Genomic DNA, 16,075 nt, shown 5'->3' with positions numbered 1-16,075 from the left:
ACCAGAACTCCGAAACCCAGGTAGCACTGGATTTTTTATCATCTCATTGAGCAGCTGATTGCCATGTGCCATTTCCGCAGCGTCTGCAACTCCCAGTTAAGCAGCTCAGTGAACGTATATTGAGCACCCACCCTGAGCTGCGAGCAGTGCTAGGAACAATGCTCAGGTGGACGCAAAAGTGAAGGTGTCCCTGCCCTGAGGAGTTTACCAACTAGTAGTTCATTGTCCTAAGCCTGAAGCTTCAGGTGGAACTGAGAAGAGAAGAAGGGAGTGCAGGACTGACAGCTAGATCTTGTGACCCTGAGGAAAGAGAAAATGTTCAGATCATTTGTTAATCCAGATCTGAGGAGAATGAGTGAGTGGCGGGTGGGTGTGTGATTTACAGACACGTTTGTCTGACAGTCCATTTGCCCAGCTTCTAGGGAAGTCTGCGATCGCATGCCCCGTTTGTTCAGTTGGAATCACAACATTTTAGACATCTCCTTTTACTTTCTATCTAATGAAGGGCTCTCACATGTTCCTGAGAAGTGGTTCAGCCTCCGCTTGAAAACTTCAGATGCTAAGTCTCACTGTCTGACAAGATGGTCTAATCCATCACTGAGAAATTCCTTTTAAAATGTTTGTTCTTGTCCCCAGACACCATTTCCCTTGTTGTTGCTTCCTCCCATTGGTCTGGTTCTACCTCTGAATCTCCGTAGAGTGAGTTCAATGATGCCTTTTCTAAGTGACAGTTCTCCAGCTATTTAAAGATGAACCACCATTTCCCTTTAAATCTTTCTTTTGCAGGCCAGACTTCCTGAGATTCCTTTAGCTGATCTGGTTTCCAAATCCTTGGGAGTTCTGCTCATCTTCCCTTTTGACTTTGGGGGGCCAGAACAGAGTAGAAAACCCCAGATGAGAGCTGTCCAGTACATAGTGCACTGGTGGTTTGGACAGTATTAGTTCATCTGAAGATTTCAGCAGCTTTTTCTGAAGCCACTTTTGAGCTTGCAGTCACTTCAAATTCCTTGATAATTGTTAATAAACCAAGACTCTACTGTCTGGTACTTACTTATGCAGTTTGAATCTTTTAAAAACCAAAGCAGGTTTGTATGTGTTCCTGTTAAATTTTATCTTAATAGTGTCAATTGCGCTTCCTAGTTCCTGCCTCTCAACATCTTTTTGAACTTTGGTTCAGTCCTTTTCTCTCAATCTTCCATCATCTCCTAATTTGAGAAGCTTGCTTTCTCTGTCTTCCTTTGGATTACTAGCAGAAGTGGTGAATCAGTCCGGACACTGCACCCAGCCTTGTGGGATGTTACCGTGGGCGCTTCTGTGTCGATTTTTGGGCTTCCTTGTTCACATCTGAAGCCCGTATCTTCCTGTCTTGTCCACAGGCTATTGTAAAAGTTTCTCAGATGCCTTAAAATAATCAAGATATTCTCTGTCTGTGGCATTGCCCAATATGCCAGTCTTGGTATCCTTATCAGACCATGAAAATGAGATTAATTTTCCATGTCCTAATCTTAGTGAAACCTCAGTAGCAATCATTTTGTTCTTTGTAAGTGCTAATAAACCACATGTTCAATAATCTGTTCTTTAACTCTCCTGGGAATCAACTGCAATCCACCTTTTCCCTTATTGAATACCAAGTCTGCTTGTTTGTCTCTAGATTTCTGGCCCAGATCTTGTTTGCCATAATTTATTTCCATTTATTTTGGGTTTTAAAATTTTGTTTACTTTGTTTCTTTTATTATAACCTGAAATACATTCACCATTCAAAAATATAAAAGGGGGGCGAGCCCAGTGGTGCAGTGGTTAAGTGCACACGTTCCGCTTCGGCGGCCAGGGGTTCACCGGTTCAGATCCTGGGTGCAGACACAGCACCGCTTGGCACGCCATGCTGTGGTAGGCGTCCCACATATAAAGTAGAGGAAGATGGGTATGGATGTTAGCTCAGGGCCAGTCTTCCTCAGCAAAAAGAGGAGGATTGGCAGCAGTTAGCTCAGGGCTAATCTTCCTCAAAACAAAAGTAAACAGCGAAGAGTTTCTCAGTCCTGCTCCCAGCTTCCCACCATTCATCCCCATAGGCCCCCATGGCCAGCAGTTTCTTGTACATCTTCTCAAGGATGTTGTGTGTCGATACAAGCAAATGCAAATGTGTGTTTCCCACCTTCCATTTCACCAGACGGTAGCATGTTAGACATATTCTTCTTTCTGCAGTTTGCGTTCTTTACAGTATATCTTGGTGATCTTTCCATTTCAGTGTATGGAGTTTACTTCTTCTTTTTAATGACTACCTAGTATCCCGTTGTCCAAATGGCATCTCTAGGTTCCAGTTTTTTAACCAGTCATCTGCTGAGGGACTCTTCAGTTGTTTTCAGTGTTCTGCTATACAAATGGAGCTGCAGTCCATCATTTTTCACATGTGCAAGTATCTCTATAGGATAAATTCCCAGGGGCTGGCCCAGTGGCGCAGCGGTTAAGTTCGTATGTTTCACTTCTTGGCGGCCCGGGGTTCACCATTTCGGATCCTGGGTGCGGACATGGCACGGCTTGGCAAAAGCCATGCTGTGGTTGGCGTCCCACATATAAAGTAGAGGAGGATGGGCATGGATGTTAGCTCAGGGCCAGTCTTCCTCAGCAAAAAGAGGAGGATTGGCAGCAGTTAGCTCAGGGCTAATCTTCCTCAAAAAAAAAAAAAAAAAAAAGGACAAATTCCTAGATGTGGAATTGAAGGGAGAAAGAGTGTGTGCATTTGTGATTTCGGAAGATTCTGCTAAGTCACCTTCTGTAGGGGTTATGCCAATTTTTACTCTCGCCTGCGATTTGTGAGAGTGCCTCTTTCCCTAAATTCTTTGTTGAAGAATCTGTTATCATATTTTTGGATATTTGCAAATCTGATAGGTAAAAAACAGTATGTAGGTATTTTAGATTTGTATTTCTCACATTGCAAACTGGTTGTGTGCCTCTTAGCCACATGTGTTGGCTTTTCTTGACCAGTCCACGTGCTTTACATATTTGTCTATGATGTTGCTGGTCTTTTCCTCATCAGTTCGACAGGCGTTCTTTATAAATCAGAAATTCACTTATAATAGGAGTTTCCTAACTGTCGTTTGTCTTTTAACTTTTGCTGAAGGTTATTTTTGTCATAGAACTTATTTTAAGTAGTCAGAATTACCCAGCTTTCCTTTTATGGTTCCTAGATTTTGTGTCATCATTAGGAAGATCAGTTAGTGCTTTTATATTTTAGTTTTTTTACCTTTAAATCTTTGTTTCACTAGAAATTTAACCTAGTCCTAAATAAGCGGAGTGTGATCCAGCTTTCCCCCTTATGGCTACTCATTTGTCCCAACCAATTTGTAGAATAATCCATTTGTCCCCGTTGATGTGGGGTGTCGCTTTCATGCTATTATTAATTTCCTGTGTATATAGATGTATTTCTAGACTACCCTGTCCCAGTGATCTGTCTGATTATTCATGTGAGAGTAGCACATGGGTTTAAGTTTTGAGGCTTTGTGTTTTAGAATCTCGTGGGACTAGTCTCTTCTTGTTGTTTTTTTAATCCAAATTTTCCTGCCTGCTCAAGCATTTTTTTTTTCTATATGAACTATTAAAACTACCTTGCTTCTTCCCTTCACCCTCTTGAAAAAATCCTGTTAGTATAATTATTGCAATAGCATTAAATTTATAAATTAACTTAGGGAGATTCCGTATCTTTATGCTATCTTCTTATGTGAGAACGTAGTATGATTTTCAGTTACTCCAAGTCTCTCTTGTGTTCTTAGAAATGTTTTAAAGTTTTCTTCATATAGATCCTATACATTTCTTAAGTTTATTGTTATAAGCTTATTTTTTAACTCTAACTATCTTATTGAATTTGTTTTCTAATTACAGTTGTTACTCAGTTAAATCTCCTGGGCTTTCCAGGTATATGATCTGTAAACAGTGATCATCGTACCTCCTCCATTCTAAGTTTTACAGCTGTGAGTCCTTTTTCTTGTCTAAATGCACTGGCTGCTACCATCAGCACAGTGTTAAACCATAGCAGGCATCCTCGTATTTTTCATGACCCTAGTGGGAAAACTTCTCGCTTTTTCCCAGTAAGCATATTGCTGGCTTTTGGGTTAAACTACAACTAGTTTGTCATTTTAAGGAAGTCATCTATCCCTATTTTATTGAGAGTTTTTATCAAGAATAGCTATTGAATTTAGTCATGCCTTTCACCATCTATGAAGATAATCATGTTTTTCTCTCTCCTTTGATCTAATAATATCATCATTATGTTAATAGATTCTGTCATATTGAACCCATCCTTACATTCCTTGAATAAACCCCACCTGGTTCATGGTATATTCTTTAATTTTAATTCCTTCCATGTGGCTTGCTAATAGAAGTTTTTTTCATTGATATTTGTAAATAAGATCTTTTTCTTTTTTATAAAATCTGTGGGTTTTGATAATGATGTTACGCTTGTGTTGTGAATATAATTTGGAAGTTTTTCTTCTTTTTCGTTGTCTGGAACAGTTTAAATGGTATTGGGATTACCTGTACTTTTTATAGTTTAAAGTTCTGGGTCTGATTTTTTTCCTTCTCTTTTTGGTAATCATAGGGAGAGGTAGTTCTATGGTAACTTTCTGTCAGCTGTCCTGTGGTGGTTAAGCACATGAACTCTTGAGCTGCACCCTTCTGCTTCAAATCCCTGCTCAGCCACCTTCCAGCAGTGTGATCTGGGTCGCTTAATCTCTCTACACCTTAGTTTCCTTGTCTATAAAATGACAATCATAATAGTGCAGATTTCATAGGATTGTTATGAAAATTTAATTGATTAATACACGCCAAGCACTTTGAACAGTATCTGATGCTTACTACATATAGTAAATGGTCACTAAGTGTTAGCTGTGTTTGTCATGTCTTTTCTTAGAAATTGCTCCATGATTCTGTGAGAGTATGGCCAGAACTCTAAAGTCACACCTGCCCGTGGTGTAGTACTCTGAGATATGTGTTTTTTATCTCTGGAGAGTGATGTTCACGTAAACAAGATGTTGCTCTCCTTGAACCTGTTGCCTCCTTTGTAATGGGCTTCTGATCCTTCTTAAGCATGTCGTTTCTACCCAGTTAGAGATCATTTTCCTTGATAGAAAACAAAAATATTCAGAAGAATAGAGGCATCGGATTTGCTGCTAGCATAGCCTTTTTGGTTGTCCTTAACATTTTTTGTACAAGCCTCAACTCATTCCGACTACAACTTCCTATCATTCCCCTTGTGTGTTCCTTCTTACGTCTTCTGATCATGGTTCTTGTAAACCTGAGCTGACACAGAGCGTCATGTGCAGCCAGATTAACTCAGTTAGTTTGGCTCGCCTTTAAATCATGTGTGGTTAGAATTCTGCTTTTTAAAATTGCCCTACTTTTCTTAGAGTTTTGGCCTTGGGAAAAACTTGCATTCTAGGAGTTTAGGGCTTATATGTCTGATGATAGCCGGTGTTCCTTTCCATGGCATTACCCTCTAGAATGACAGGCTCTTTCACCTGAGCTTCCTGTCATTAGCTCTTAAGTGTTTCCTGGTTGGTCTGAATAAAGTCTAGTCGCAGGTTGATGGATCCAGCCATCAGCAGAATAAGTTGGGAATCCAGTTTGCTGTAGGATTCATTTCTGAATGTCACCTATTTCCCAGTCAGGTGAGTGACTTTGGCTTTGGCACAGCACACTCCTGGGAGCCACTGGTCCTGGTTTTATGCATGTGTTCAGCAGCCGCTATGTTGCTGGTCATCTGACTTATCTGAATTACATTTAACCCTTTTCTGGAGTAAGGCTAAAGATTCTCGCAACTTGTTTCTCTTAGTTGGGGTGCAGGATTAATGAATTACTCTCTGTAAAGAGTTTAGAAGTTTGTGAATAAGGCCTCATATACCTGGATAATTTTGAAATCGCTTCCATGAAAAAAGTAGCTCATTAGATTCACTGGGTGAATAAAGTATTGGTCACTAGTGTGCCCTGCCAGAATGGCCCTTAAGAAACCCGGGGGCTGAGTCGTGTGAGGCAGACCGCACCACAGGGGATGTGGTGACTGGTGCCTTTGGGGAATGCTTAGAGTGTCATCTGGAGCTCTGCACAGGAGGTCTTATTCTGCAGTCACAGGGGCTCAGGGATAGCCAAAAGGAAATTTTCCTACTGATTTAAACCCCTTTGGTTTTCCAAATCGGTATCTAATGCATTTGCAAAAGCACTATAACTGCTAATTGCTCCCATGGCCTCATCTGGCCGGCCAGCAACAGGCTACAAATCGATCCTTGTACAAGGTGTTTGTTTATAATTTATGGAGCTGATAGGAAGGCAGAGCCATCTGCTCCTCCAGGCATCAGTATTTCTAGCCCCTCCCATTCCCTGCTAGGGCATTTTCACTTGGAAATCATTTATAATTAGGAGGAGATTACATTGCAGAGTCTGGAACATGGCTTCCTGCTGTCTTCTGCAGCGTTTTTTCTCCCCCTGGAGCTGCCCCCTGAAGCTCTTAAACAGTTTTGATTTGAAAAATCCTTTCTTTCCCAGCCTTCGTTTCCATCTCAGCTGCCCAGCTAACTGCCCCATCATCCTTCTGCACGCGTGTTTTGGCCTTAAGTGCGGGGCAGGTTGCTGCGGCTCTAGCTCCGGGATCAAGGATGGTTTGGTAAGGCAGCAGTTTTCAAGTGCGGTCCCAGACCAGCAGCATCACAGACACGTGGGAACTTGTTAGAAATGCAAATTCTTAGGCTTCACCCGAGCGTTCTGTGTTTTAATAAGCCTTCCACGTGACTCTAATGCATGCTAATGCTTGAGAACCACTGTGGTAAGACAAGGCCCGGAGCAGAACAAAGATTTCTAGTGGTGTGTGGGTTGCCAGTCTCTTGGGCTGTGTTTCAGTTCACCTTTTTCTCTACCTGCTTATCTTATCGTTGAGTCCAAAAAGGATGGCTTGTCCTTTTCATTAGTGCCTTACTTTCCTATGGCCCGAGAAAACAAGTAACAGAGATCCAAGAAATCGCTCCCCGCATAAATGAACTCATCAAAATTTCCATCTTATGAGAAGAAGCTGCACAAGTGAATTGAAGCAGTGACCATTCACCATTGTAACTGAACATTTCCATTTCCATGTGGGAAATTAATAGACAACAAGCAGCAAATGTAAGTTGCTAATTGGAGCTTTGAAATAAAAGTGAAAGTGTGAACAGCACCCAGTGCTTGCTGAAGTGAAGCTGCTGCATCATTCCGTGCCTCCCACCTCCCCTTCGCTAGGGGAGAAATGAAACCCTCAATGGCCAGCCGCACCATTCCTGAAACTGAACGTGCTGCTAGAGAAACTGTCTTAGTTTTCAGCATTCTCTTTTTGTTTGTCATTTGCCTTTTTGCCTCTGAGCTCACTGCAGTCACTGGGAGCAGTTGTGAAATTGGGTGGAGTTGAGGGGCGGGGACAAAATTTGGGAGATGGCCATTGACTTGGAATCCTCATAATGTAGTACAAACACAAACACAATGGCTTAGATTTGAGGCTAACAAAATGCTTTTTGTCTATATGCCCAGTTTTTCAGGGGCTTACAGCCAAGCTTTCCAGAAGAAGGAAAACCTTACTTTGTACTCTCCTTCCCATCCTCCGCCCCCTTAGAAATTAACCTGACAGTGAGCAGTTCAATGCATTTTTCATGTTGGTGGTGAGTTTTAAGGGTTATTGTAGGCTTCTCTATGTTTGGTCAAATTACATGTTAACACACATGAGCTAGATCTATGTAACGGCAAGATAGAAAAGCCTGCTTTCATGAAGTACCCAGCATGTGTTTTTGAGACATGAAATGTGGATAAAATGGTACCTGCAGAACTGTCTTAAAGTCGACAGAGTCCCATCTCCTTCCCTATTTACTTTTGTGCCCTACTTAATATTTATGATTTTTTTGCTTTCTTTATCTCCCTGCCTTTGATGGTTACGGTCTAAATTGTCAGTTTCTTTTTAACTTTCTGAGGGTTGTGCTAACCTCAAGGTTAGAGAAGCAAGATGGGCTCACTCCTGAAGCTTCTTCCCCCACTTCCTTCGGTTCTCCATCCCCAACTGGAATCGTGTCAATCCAGGGAAGGAGGAAGAGATTGTCATCTTTTTGGCAAGAGGCTTGGGACCCTGAGTAAGGAGCAGACGGTCTCGGTGCTAACTAGATAAATCTAGCCATACAGGCTAGAGCAGATGGTGGGTTGGAAGTTGAGCAGTACGGAGCCCTAATGGTGATAGCAGTGAGTATTTGGATGTCATTATTTTATTAGTTGGCAAACAGAGCCGTCCTTGTGGTCCCTCCTCGGTTTTATGCGTAATGTGCTGTAGGTGTCAGCCCCCAAGAGTTGGCACAGTAGCCTCATCAGTGTGTTCTGATGTCTTTTTTGATCTCCTCTGTCATCTCTGTGCCTTCATTGGCAACACACAGGGAGAAGGAGATGAATAAAGAGTTTTAGAAATCACCCTGAGTCCCTGATCCCATAAGCCACCAGGCCCCTGAAAAGCAGTTCTTGTTTTGTCTTCCTTAAGGTAGTTTCCTGGGGGAACTTGCCCTTGATCTCCCAGGTCGAGCCTTTTGGCTCCCTGGAGTAGATCACCCAGAATCTAGAGAGGGCGTTGAGCTCAGCTTTTTTTTTTTTTTTTTTAACCATAATGTTTGTAACAGTGGACATCCAGGTAATCTCTTGAGATAAGAGGAGTAAAAAGTCTCTTTGCGTATGCATATGCGACAAGGCCCAAGGGAGCTTCGTCCTTTTGGATGTGTTGTGCTGTTCTGCTTGTGCCCATGATGTGGCCACTCTGGTTTCAGGCTCATGTCAGGGGTAAGCCACTTCTTCCTGGCAGGGAATTGCACAGTTGGCCTCAGAGAGAGATTCAAATGAAAACTAAAACAAAGCGTGCAGGCACAGTCCCGGTGCTGGCTAACATCTCATTAGTCCTGTCGTGTGGAGCGTATTCTCCCCACCGACAGACATTCCTCCACCCCCGACCCCCTCTCTCGTGCTGAGCGTGCCGCATGGCTGATGCTGTGCTTGATTCTCGGTAACTGCTAAGTGCAGGCTGGGGCTGCCCGTGGACATTGGCTTACGGTGTGGAGCAGGCATAGAGCATAGTGAGAAGTGCAAAGAGTTCCGCCATCCAGCCAGGCTGGGCTTTTTTTCTCTTTATCCTCTCTGGTGGAGTTAGGGATTAGTATTAGCAAACAGCTTTCCAGAAGATTGAAGTCTCTGAATGTTCTAGTTCTCTTAAATAAGAAAGACACAAATTTGTGAAATGACTTCCTTCTCTGAGGCCACATAGCATGTGTAGAGCGGGATTCTCACCCTGAGGAAGCTTTACCTATATCACCTTTCTCTCGGAATCCGCGGGTTTGCGCTTTCGTTCATCTTAGTTTTGATCATTGGACAATAACTGCTGTTGAGTGGCTCTCCAGGAACAATTTTTAATAACTTTTTCCTTATCCACTCTCTTAAATGCTATTTCCTAAGTGTGAACTAAGACTCAGCAGGTGGTTGTGGTTGTGTTGACTCTCTGTAGTTTCCTGTTAAAGTGATAGAAGAGACATATCTTTCCTGTCTCTCGTGTTGCTTGTTCCATGACATTTTAGTTTGATTGACAAGGCAGCCCTTAGCTTTTCTAAAGAGGGTTCAGGCCCTTAGAAAAGCCCCCAGATTTCTTGACCCAGAAGTCTTCACACCATCAACTCCAACCTTTCTTACCTCTTTTCTTTCTTTGTCTGATGCAGCCTCCGTGAATGTGCTGGTGCAGAACTGCAAGATCTACAATGATGCCAGCTGTGACATTTCTGCAGATGGCCAGCTTCTGGCAGCTTTCATCCCTAGCAGCCAAAGGGGCTTTCCCGATGAAGGCATCCTGGCAGTGTACTCTCTGGCCCCCCATAACCTGGGTGAAATGCTCTACACCAAGCGATTTGGTAAGGGATAGGAAGCCCAACATAGTGACAGAGGGATGCTGGTACCATGGCGTGGGCATTCCTAGGTGAGGCATGACTTAGGTGGGAATAATGATCACATACTGCCCCTGCTTCACTGGGGCACAGGCCAGAGGAAGATTGCTTTGCAGGAGTCCTGGCCAGTAGCCTTGCAGAAGAATCTCACAATAAGAGTTCTCCCCACCACAGTAGCATCACTGGCATGCTCCTGTTGTGATGGGCAGGAATAAGGGAGGAGCTTTGGTCCTGCTTGGGGAAGTGGGCACGCTCATACACTGCAAGGCAGCTTGACATTGTGTATTAAAAGCCCCCAAAATGTGTGTTCCCTTTGATTCAGCAATCTCACTTGTAAGGGAAGTAATCAGAAAACTATACAAAGATATTGACAGCAGTGTTGTTTATCATAGAGAAAATGTCAAATTGTGAAGCATCGCTTAAATAAGTGGTGGTGCATTTATAGGACAGAATACCATTTGGCCTTTAAAATGCTCTTATAGAAGAATATTTAATGGTAGAGAAATGTTCAAAATGTATAAAGTGAAAAAAATAGATTTCCAAGTAGTATTTACAGTATGATACCAGTTTTCTTAAATATGATTCTATGATAACAGTGGTTAGGATTTATTAACTACTTTTTGTACGTCAAACGCTGTACTCAGTACTTTATATGTCTTCTTATTGTATTCCTCACTACAGTCCTGTGAGGTAACCCTAGGATGACCAAATGAAGATGAAGATTGGAGAGAAAGAAAAGACTAAGAGGGAAATTACCTCCTTGTCATGGCAAGAACTCTGGGAAATGTCTCTCTGTTCTTTTGGCCCTTAGGTCCCAATGCCATTTCCGTGAGCCTTTCCCCAATGGGCCGATACGTAATGGTGGGCTTGGCCTCACGAAGGATCCTGCTGCATCCCTCCACAGAGCACATGGTGGCCCAGGTCTTCAGGCTGCAACAGGCCCATGGTGGCGAGACCTCCATGAGGGTGAGTTCCATTGCTTGTGCCTCCACTATACGGCAGCTCTCCCAGGCTTGGCAGGGTAATGAAGGACAACGGTATGATCTCCCAGCCAGGATCAGAGATGCAGTGTTCATAATAAGTAAGGAGACTGCAGTCCAGCCCATCCGTGACCAACAGACTTCACTTTTGGAAGCTTTGTACTGTTAAATACAGGAGCTTTCTCACACCCTAGATCATGAGCTGGGCTCCCCAGAGGCCTGAAAGTATCTTTGGATAAAGACCAAAGACCAATCCTTCCTTACCTCAACATGAGACCTTTAGTCTGGAGATACATAAAGGACCCAATGAAATATTTATGCTTATTTAAACAAAATTTTTTTTGAGGAAGCAACTTATAGAAAGTGATAGATGGTATACTATGAAATGTTCTTTTCTGTGGGTTTTAATCATGATGGAAGATGAGGAGTTTGGGCAGCTGCTGTGCTCTTAACCATTCTGTCCATTTTAGCAGCAGAGCAAGGTACTGTTTAGGACCCTCTTTTGTCTGAGGTAGACCTCTCTTGTATTGCCATAAAAGCTTTCTGGGCATCATAGCGTTGGTGGCCTTCTGGACTCAACCAGACTAGTTTCTGACTGAGCTTCCCACATCCCATGGGGCTCATTTGGCCAGGGTTTTGTCAGGGGGAGTCGAGCATTTGAACAGTTCTCTAATTAGATGGTATTTAAGCTCTCTCTCCAGCTAAGAACCTGTGAATTCCCTTAGCACTTTGTGCTGTGCCATTTATAGTTTTATACACTTGTTTATGTGTTGTTTTGCGTTTTCTTAGCCTTGTGGTTGTATGTTTAATCCACCTAATTAGGTTCAGTGTAAGCTCCTTAGGGGCATATCCCCCCAGGCGCCTCATTTAGTCTATGCTTGTTGAATGCCTGCAACGAAAGCATTTGTTTTAAAGAACAAACTAGAGCTAGAACCCATTAATGTACGAAGGGATAGAAAGTGGGTGGTCTGGTGTGGTCATCTCCATCCTCTTCTCCCTCCTGTCTCCTGCAGGGACCCTCCACCCAACTCTACCAAGCCACTTTCCAAGCATCCTGGATTTAATAAGGGTCTTTTTTGCCAGTGTGCCTTTACCTGGAATGCCCTCCTCTCCCTCAAACCCAGCTGCCCGCAAGCTCTTCCCCTTCTGTGGAACCTTTCTAAACAAATTAATCACTCGCTCCTTTTGCCACCACTGTACCTAGTACACATGCTCCTCTTAACACTCAGCACACCAAACGGTAGTTATTTGTTTCCATGTCATTCTTCTCTCCTGGACCGTGAGCTCCTAGAGAGCAGAGACCATGTCTGTTTCATCTTTATGAAGTCCAGGTACCTAATAAGGCAGCTAACATTCAGGAGAAGCTGAATGAATGAAAAAGAACTTTGAGAAAAGCATCCTCCTTATCATTTCTAGGTGGTAACTAGCAGAACCCATGATGGCTGACAGCATGTCCCACCCAGCCTTGGACAGGCTAGAAACAGGGCCATTCTCTGCTCTTGACGTCAAAACTGAGAGGCAAGTTCTGATTCGTGAGTCCCATATGACTTTGGAAATGTTTGACATTAGATGATCGGGAGAATACTTCGTGGGAAGTTTGAAAGCCTGTTTTCTTATCTAGATATTTGAGGATGGACGTTGAATTTTAGTTCAAGTATTCTTATTTTGCTTATCTGAAGCAGATTTGGATGGTGAAAGTACCCAGTGTCTGCTTTTCAGCACCTAGAATCCTTGTCCCAACAGCTGCTCTCCTAACCCTTCCTGCCTAATTGTGGAATAATTGTTTATAATCAAGAGACAGGATCTGATTTCTGCAACACTAATGGACATCTCCAGCCTCTTCCGGAAGCCAGGGCTCCTGCCCTTCTTCTGGGCACATCCTGCCAGTCCTCCATCCTAGCAAGGTTCCTCTTTTCCATAAGTAGCCAGAAACATCTAGCCAAGGGCAGACAGCTACAGGGCGGAAGCCAGGATGTTGTCACGTATGGGGCTGGCAGCTCAGGGAGTGCACTTGAAGTCTGCTGAGGAGATGAGGTAATCCGTTGCTGTCCTGCCACGGGGCTTCAAAGCATCCGGCCAGCTGCTGCAGCCCTTCCGGCAGGAGCTGTTCCTCAGGCCTTCCAGAGAGGCTTTTTGGTTCTCAAGAGGTACCATCCGCCACTTAGGAGAGGGAGCTGAAGTAACCAGAAGGCTCTCGTTTGGGAAGTGTTCCTCTCACCCAAGAGACAGGATCCAGGCTTCTCAACAAGGTTTTGCCCACTCTGTGTCCACCCAGTGTGACTTTAAACCCCCGTGCTACAGAAAGGTTTCTGGTTTTCCAGGTCTTGGTTGCCCCTTACGTCCAAAGGCACCAAAGCACTCAGCAAATGTCCCTGAATTCAGTCATTGGTGGAAGGGAAGACACCTGCTTTTTTGGATAGCTGTGCTGTACCACCGTTTAAGGCAAGAAGTGCATTTTTGTCTAAGAACAGGGAGCGAGGGTTTAATGGGACAATAGAGCATCTCCCTCTTTGCACAGGTAAGTATAGGTGGGTGTCTCCATCTGTGATGTCAAGCTCCGTCTTTGAAGGAATGTTTTTGTGGGTAATGGGCCTGTCCTAGAGCTTCTCTACCCAGAATTCCCCTTCTCTTTGGCATTGCCTCTTGGAATTCAGAGGTGAACTTGTTGGGCTAACAGACATTCCCAGGAGAACATCCTCCAGAGTATTGACTTATTTTAATTCCCACTAAGAACCTCTCTCCCCAAGAGATGATCTCTTACACAATCCCATATGAAAACTCTTCTGAAAATGAATTACTGATTGCTGTTAGCCCTAGCGCACTTACTCTAAGCAGTTCGTAGACCTCTGGATCAGTGCTTCTCAAACTGTGCTCCTCAGACAACCTGCGTTAGAATACAGGGGTCCTTGTTAAAGTGCAGACGCCCCTTCAGACCTGAAATCAGAGTGAGAATGGGGCAGGAGGGACCTAGGTATTTGTATTTGTAAAACAAGCTTTCCAGATGATTCTGATAAGCGTTTGAGTTTGAGAGCGCTGTCCTTCATGATTACTTTCTTCATTTTAGGTTTCTGCCCTCAGCCTGTTCAGCAAGGCAGACAGTCTCAGGTTTATTTCTTGTTGTGGTTTCATGCGTGGTGCTTTGACCCTTTGCTAATTTTGTTGCAGGCCCAGTGGTGTTTGTGTTCCACTTCCTACCAAACTCTTAGCTTTCTGGCTGTCTGTGCTTTACCTCCCATCTTTTCTCAGCTGTTGTTTCTTTCCAGGGTCCTCCCCTGAATTTCTCTACATGCAGGATTCTTTTCTTCCCTATGTTGAGTCATTTTAATTTTTAGCCTTGTTTCTAGGATCCAGGGTCCTTTAGTATTTCGCTACTCTGCTTACTGGGGCTAGGCTTAGTCTTCCCAATTTTAGGATGATTGGCAAATCAGGAATAATAAAACTGGGCACATACTGTATCTCCCCTTCCCTCTGTCCATCCAGGCTCCTCCAGGCTGGATCTGCTCCTCTCGTGACTCAGGGTCTTACTGTCTGTCTGACTCCCTTACACTTGAGCCAGGGAGGGCTTTTTGTTAATTTCTGTTTTGTTTTTAAGCTAGGCATTTAGAGATTGCTGAGCTGAAGTTCTGCTGAATTCTCAAAACACTAAACTGTCTGTGTTCCCTCTCTGCTTTCATATTCTAATTGGAACAAGGCACAATATTGTAACAGAAAACTGCAATTAATTTTCTAAAATAGTGGCAACTTGCACATTATAATAACTTTGGTTGTAACCAAGTGAAAGCATAACAACAAAAGTATAAAATTACTAATGAAACCAGAAATAGTCATTTAGCAAACTGTTCTTCCAGTTTGTATCAGTAAGAAGTGCTATTTTACCTAGGAATGGGAGCAAAAGTCAGCAGTGGGAGCGGGGAGCGCTTGGGCATTTTGAGCTAGAAAGCAAGAAGGATTAGTGCTTTCAACCCAGGAATTAGCAGGTGGTGCATACTCTCTCCCAGATGCATAGCCCATCCCCCAACAGGTGGGGGTTGTAGGCATGTAAGTGGTTTAATGAGAACTGAAAAGGATCCTTATTGCATAATCCCTGCAGATCCTAGAGGCGCTGGGGGCCCGAATCTCACCAGTGCTGGGTTGCTTTTCTCTCTAGTCGTTTTATTGGCAAAAGTGATGGACAAAGACACCTTCATTTGACTTGGGTGGGAGAAGCAGCTCTATGACAGAAGCAGTTTAGCTCTCCTTTCGCCATGGAATAGCCTTGTGCTTCTTAAGGCAAAGCCTCAAATGCTTAAGGGTCAGTTTTATTGAAAGCTTTTTCTTTGTGGCTCTGCAGTAAAACTGATTCAAGTGTTGAGCGACTGTTACCTAGACAGATTGCTAGTTTGAAGGGGCTGTTGGAAACAGAGCCTGCTCTCTCCCCACCTCTCTCTGCCCCCTCCCTCTCATCCCTTCCCCCTTCTTCTATCCCCCTTCCTTTGCTCTCCCCTCTCTTCCTCTCCTCCTCTCCCCCGCCCCCACTTCTTGACCCTGAGGGTCTGCTCTTCACTGAAGACTGTCCCCTGTGAACCTTCTGCCTCTAGAGTCCAGCTCCAGAGATGTGCATCCCCTCCTCTCAACAGGTCCTAGGCAGCAGGGAAGGAAAGCAAATTTGTTACCATTTTTTACAGACCTGCAAGGTATTCATCTAACTGGGCTGTAGTTCTCAACGTGTATTCCTGAGACCGCATCAGCATCACTAGGGAACTCAATAGAAATGCAGATTCCCGGCCCCACCCCAGACCAGCTGAATGAGAAGCTCTGGGGGTGGGGCCCAGCCGTTCTTGCTCCCTAGCCCTCCAGATGGCTCTGCACTCTCAGTCAAGGTTGAGAACTAGTCATTGGCTGCATGGAGATTCTAGTTTGACCTCACCTGTCAGTATAGCTTTGTCCTTTTCCTGTTTGCTCTCGCTCTGTCTCCTACTGTCTCTGGAACCTCACCTGGTTTACTTCTGTGGTTCCTGTTAACCACATCTTTCAGATACTTGCAGGAAGTTGAGAAATTATTGAGTACCCTGAGCATTTCTGGATCATGCTAGCATCCTAGTGATGGTACTTTAAGGACTAACTAATGCTGTGAGGCGTTTTCCAGTTCTGATT

The 16,075-nt window shown here is 43.8% G+C and overlaps 1 protein-coding gene across 32 annotated transcripts in view; it reads left to right on the top strand.

Annotated features, from left to right (window-relative positions):
* The window catches only part of AMBRA1 (autophagy and beclin 1 regulator 1), a 157,876-nt gene that overhangs the window by 116,963 nt on the left and 24,838 nt on the right, over nucleotides 1–16,075 (top strand). For 30 of the 32 annotated variants that reach the window (XR_011423858.1, XR_011423859.1, XM_005598071.4 and 27 more), the window contains 2 exons: nucleotides 9,741–9,929; nucleotides 10,774–10,928. Coding sequence is in view for 28 of the 32 variants with exons in the window: in XM_005598071.4 (XP_005598128.1) it covers nucleotides 9,741–9,929; nucleotides 10,774–10,928 (344 nt within the window). In the remaining 4 variants the exon portion in view is untranslated. Of the gene's footprint in view, nucleotides 1–9,740; nucleotides 9,930–10,773; nucleotides 10,929–12,358; nucleotides 12,461–16,075 lie in introns of all 32 variants that reach the window. The other 2 variants (XR_011423860.1, XR_011423861.1) reach the window with 1 other exon arrangement.

Source organism: Equus caballus, chromosome 12 (assembly GCF_041296265.1).
Source record: "Equus caballus isolate H_3958 breed thoroughbred chromosome 12, TB-T2T, whole genome shotgun sequence".
In the NCBI taxonomy this organism is placed as follows: domain Eukaryota; kingdom Metazoa; phylum Chordata; class Mammalia; order Perissodactyla; family Equidae; genus Equus; species Equus caballus.
This window is presented reverse-complemented; position numbering and strand designations above follow the sequence as displayed.